Below are 5365 nucleotides of genomic sequence, written 5' to 3' on the forward strand. Positions count from 1 at the left end.
ACAAGTGCAAAAAAAAAAAAAGAGAAAGGTAAGATAGTGCATCTTGGACTCATTGAAGATAGTTCATTATAATGGTCTGCTCCTCTGGCCTTGGAATGACCAATGCCTTGTGAGGGTCTGGTAGATGGAAACTGCAGGAAGCCTGTTATGTGTGTGTGTGTGTGTGTGTGCGTGTGTATGCACATGTGCACAAATGTCAGTATTCCACACTTGTTACTGGCTGAGTGAAGTGGTGGTGGTAAATGTCAACATTCATCATCGTCATTTTAACGCTACTTTCCATGCTGGCATGGGTTGGACGGTTTGGCAGGAGCTGGCCAGCCAGGGAGTTGCACCAGGTTCCAAGTGTCTGTTCTGGCATGGTTTCTTCAACTGGACATATTGCCAAACCAGACATTGGATCTCAGCAAAGTCCTCTGGCTTGCCAGTTCCTGTCAAACACATGCTGGCATAGAAAACTGATTGATGTTAAATGATGATGATTATGACAACAAACCCCTCAGATAACCATGAAGACTCCCACCCACCAACCCACAAAAGGGTCAATATTGGGCACTATGCCAATCTCTGCCCTACTGCCTTAAAAAAAAAAAAAGACAGGATGGTCACTAAATGGAAAGGGCTTTGATTACCCTGTAACATTTTTTTCTTTTTTTGTCTTTGGTCAATAAGTGTTAATTCCTATTTGCTTCTCTCCAGAAATCAAAGGAAATCACTATTATTCTCTTCAAACTTTGCTTTTGTCATTTGGACATCAATGTATTGTAACTGACCTATTTTCCATTACATTTCACACAGATTCAACACTGAATTGCTGAAGCAGAAGTATCGTTATAGCAAATATTCAGCTCAATACCTCAGATTAGCTTGTCAGTTGCTTGACCTTAACGACTTGAGCAGGTCTTTGATGATGAGCAGTAGTGAGGGAACATCATAGCCATGTGTTGAGAGGGATCTTTTGGGGTTTGAATACATGTAAGAAAAGCAAAGTTTGAAGGAAACATGAGCCATTATTCATTCTTTCTAGAGATAAGCAAATAGGAAATAAGAGTTACTACCCAAGGACAAAAATCATGTTACACAGTGTTATATTCTTGCTCGAAGAATAACAACCTCAGATTAAACGACAACAACTACTTACCTGGTATGTCCAAAAGGAAAGGGCCCTTGAACATATTTCCATGATAACTTCTGGTTTTTGACCAGCAAGGACCATCTAAATAAAAACAAAGGAACATAATTACTTGAGAGTGGATTTCGTAGACAGAAACTGAAAAGCATCTGTTTTTATCTTTTACCTGTTTCAGTCATTAGACTGTGGTCATGCTGGGGCACCAGCTTCAAGAATTTTTAGACAAATGAATCGATTCGTTCATTCTATTTTGCTGAACCACTAAGTTACAGAGACATAAATGCACACCAACACCAGATGTCAAGTGGTGGTGGAGGCCAATCAGACACACACACACACATCAGGCTTCTTTCAGTTTCCGCCTACCAAATCCCTTCACAAAACTTTGGTCAGCTCTCTTCTACCCCACTCCTGATCCACTGTTTCTGTCCCCTCTTATGCTCACCTTATACCTTGAGAGTTTGTTCTGGTACCCTATCACCATCATCTTTATCTTCTTCTCAAATACTCCCACCCACCCTTATATAATGGAGTGTAGCTATGTATCCCCTCTACAGCAACATACCTGCACTTGTTCCTCCATCAGACTTCAGCCCCACCACATCCCCAGCATCTAGCATAAATCCACCTCCCCATCTCTAATACTCTCACACCCCTATTTAGTCATGGGGACTTTAAGCTCTGTTTTCTGTTCGTTTTCTGCCTTGCAGCTTACTTGGTGACCTCACGAGTGCCACAGGCATGCTAAAAGCACCCAGTAAACACTACAAGATGGTTGGCATTAGGAAGGGCATCCAGCCATAGAAACCATCTTAAAGCTGACACTCGAGATCAGTGCAGCCTGGCAGCTTCACTGGATCCCGTCAAACCATACAACCCATGACAACATGGAAAAGAGACAAATTATAATGATGAAATGTCTTGCTCAAGAACACAACATGCTGCCCACCTTAGGAACGGAACCCACAACACTGAGGTTGTAATCCCAACACCTTAACCACAAAACCAGATACAATAAAAAAAAAAAAAAGAACTGTGTGTTAGAACAGGGGTTTTCAAACTTTTTGACTTGCGGACCCCTTTATATTTCAGGCTTTACCTTAGGGACCCCCTTATAAACGCTTATGAAATTTATACATAAATATTTGCTTAAAATAACATATATTTTTACATTTATTTATTTAACAAATAGATTTATTGTCAATTAAAAGATTTCGATTAAAAAACATATATAAAATCAAATTGCCAATAAAAAGTATTTGCTGTCCACGGACCCCCTGTCTTGTCCTTGCGGACCTCCTGTGGTCCGCGGACCACAGTTTGAAAACCCCTGTGTTAGAATAAGTTCTCAAAGAAATAAATACTTACAGACTTATATTGGTCTGAAGGTTGAAGGTCAATTCTGATAATATCAAAAGTTCCAGAAAGGCTGCTTTCACCTGTATATAGATTAATTAAAACAGAGATGTTAATTTCAAATCCATTTCTAATAGGGGTGGGTAAACAAACAACACTGGTAGTCATGCAATGGTGAGGGGACAAGCACACTCACACACACACACATCTACATATAAGAAAAATGAATTCAATAATGGGATAAAATTTTATCAGGAAGCTAGTGTGTAAAAAATTCATAAGGGAATTTTCTATTCCCAAGAATATAATTATTCGTTTATATTTATATAAGGGCATTACTACAGAATAATGCCACACACTAGACTTCTCAAATAAACACATTTTATTACCGAATGCAAGGAAAAGCATCTCTTAAAAAAACCCAACCTTTTTTAAGAAAATAAACTCAACTATGTATCGAACGATTACCAGAATAAAATCTAGCTTTCGCTATTTTTATATATCTGTACCGTACTATGCTGATGAGCGAAAGCTAGATTTTATTCTGGTAATTGTGAAATCATTCGATACATAGTTGAGTTTATTTTCTTAAAAAAGGTTGGTTTTTTTAAGAGTTGCTTTTCCTTGCATTTGGTAATAAAATGTTTATTTGGGAAGTCTGGTGTGTGGCATTATTCTGTAGTAATGCCCTTATATAAATATAAGTATAAGAAAAATGAGATGGCAAAGGAATAAACGATTATCTTATGAACTTCATTAGCTTACAGATGTTTCTGTTATTAGATGCAGTGCACTCATGGTTGAGTGCCTGAGTAACACCTTATAGCTTCATCAGAGTCTCAAATATGCAGCGCAATTTATTTGGGAAAAGAATTACATTTACGCAGGAGTGGCTTGCTTACCAACCACATGGTTCCGAGTCCTACTGCGTGGCACTTTGGGCAAATGTCTTCTACTATAGATAGCCTCGGGCCGACCAAAGCCATATGAGTGGATTTGGTAGACGGAAACTGAAAGAAGCCCGTCGTATATATATATATATATATATATATATACACACGTGTGTGTGTGTGTGTGTGTGTGTGTGTGTGTGTGTGTGTGTGTCTTTGTTTGTCCCCCACCCGCTGCTTGACAACTGGTGTTGATGTGTTTACATACCCATAACACAGCGGTTCCCACAAGAGATTAATAGAATAAGCGCCAGGCTTATTCGTTCAACTAAAATTCTTCAAGGCAGTGACTGAAACAAAAGATTTTTTAGAAAAAGGAAGTCGCTTCTCTGATTTTGTTGTCTTAGTAGATCATGTGACCAAACTACATGATAATGATCATCATCATCATCATAGTCATGAACTCATGGTGTCCATCCCCCCCTCCACTTCCATTCCACACCAGCTGACCTAGTTCCCTTTACAACAGCCACAGCATTAACCAGATGATAAATCACTGCAGAATGTGCTATCAACTTACATCTCCTTCACCTCTCCTACCTCTAAAGGTCATGGTCGGTCAACCGACTAGAAATACCAGCCAAATCACCACTCCTCTCATGTCACTTCATATTATCTTTTTATTTTTTACTTGTTTCAGTCATTGGACTGCAGCCATGCTGGGGCACTGCCTTGAAGGGTTTTAGTAAAAAAAAAATTTTTTAAAAAACCGCTCCCGAACTCTTCTTTTTCGTTTTTCAAGTCTAGTAATTATTCTGTTGGACTCTTTTGCCACTACTAAATTACAGGGACATAAACACACAAACACCAGTTATCAAGTGGTAGCAAGCGACAAACATAAACACACAAACACCAGTGGCCTAGCATGTATAAAAAGTTAATAGACGACATATTATTCAATATAAAATACTGTACATTTAAACACATAATTATAAGTTAATCTTTGACGGCTGGTTACTGAAGAGAATTTGCCTAGTAAATTATTTTATTTGCTAAAAGAATTCGAAACCTATAGGTCTAACCGTGAAAACAAGGTAAAAGTTTTTATTTTTTCATTCCCTTTGAAATCGCCTGTTATAATTTCTCGTGTTTAAATGTACTCTCTCTCTCTGTATATATATATATACATACACACACATTATATCTATCTCCATACACAACTGAGTCTGGGGAATTTTTATTTGTTTTTACTTTTACTAGGCTGATCAACCATGTAAACTAAGTGAAAAACAGTAAATTACTTACAAGCAGGACATGAATAGGCCTTGTTAAATTCTCTGGAACCATCTTCTTCACAGAAAATATCTGGTAGACATGTTCAGGAATATTAAACTAATTAGAAAGATATTGACAGATTTGTTCAGGATTATCATAAAATCAAATAAGAGAGCTACTAGTGGATAACTTTATTCTTTTTTTTTAAGCTCGATACTTATTCTATCAGTTTCTTTTGCAAAACCGCTAAGTTATGGACATCGAAGCATACCAACACTGGTTATCAAACAGTGGTGGCGGTTGGGACAAACAGACACATGATAGGCTTCTTTCAGTTTCCGTCCACCAAATCAATTCAAAAGGCTTTGGTTGACCTGAGACTATAGTAGAAGACACTTGCCCAAGGTGCCATGAGGTGGGACTGAACCCGGAACCGTTTGATTGTGAAGCAAGCTTCTTACCACACAGCTACACCTGCACCTATATCTAATATAATAAATGTGAAAACTAATTTCTGTGCGTCAGTGTGTCACATTTTGAACCGCTCTCTCACTATTCAATGACACTTCCTCGTGCTGGGGTGAGAGTAATAGTAGGCAGAGAGAGGGTGAGGGTAGTGGCAAAGAGAGAGAGAGAAAGAGAGGGAGAAAAAGAAATAAATTTAGAGAGTTGATGATGGCAATGGGAGTAATAATGAGAGAAAGAGAGAGAG

General features: G+C 38.3%; 1 protein-coding gene across 1 annotated transcript in view; it reads right to left on the reverse strand.

The window, feature by feature from the left end:
* The window catches only part of LOC106868982 (E3 ubiquitin-protein ligase CCNB1IP1), a 26492-nt gene that overhangs the window by 17489 nt on the left and 3638 nt on the right, over positions 1-5365 (reverse strand). The window contains exons 3-5 of the mRNA XM_014914466.2: positions 4684-4743; positions 2501-2571; positions 1142-1216 (exon numbers count right to left, since the gene is read on the reverse strand). Of these exons, the coding sequence (XP_014769952.1) occupies positions 1142-1216; positions 2501-2571; positions 4684-4743 (206 nt within the window). The remainder of the gene's footprint in view (positions 1-1141; positions 1217-2500; positions 2572-4683; positions 4744-5365) is intronic.

This window comes from Octopus bimaculoides, chromosome 27, assembly GCF_001194135.2.
Source record: "Octopus bimaculoides isolate UCB-OBI-ISO-001 chromosome 27, ASM119413v2, whole genome shotgun sequence".
NCBI classification, from domain to species: domain Eukaryota; kingdom Metazoa; phylum Mollusca; class Cephalopoda; order Octopoda; family Octopodidae; genus Octopus; species Octopus bimaculoides.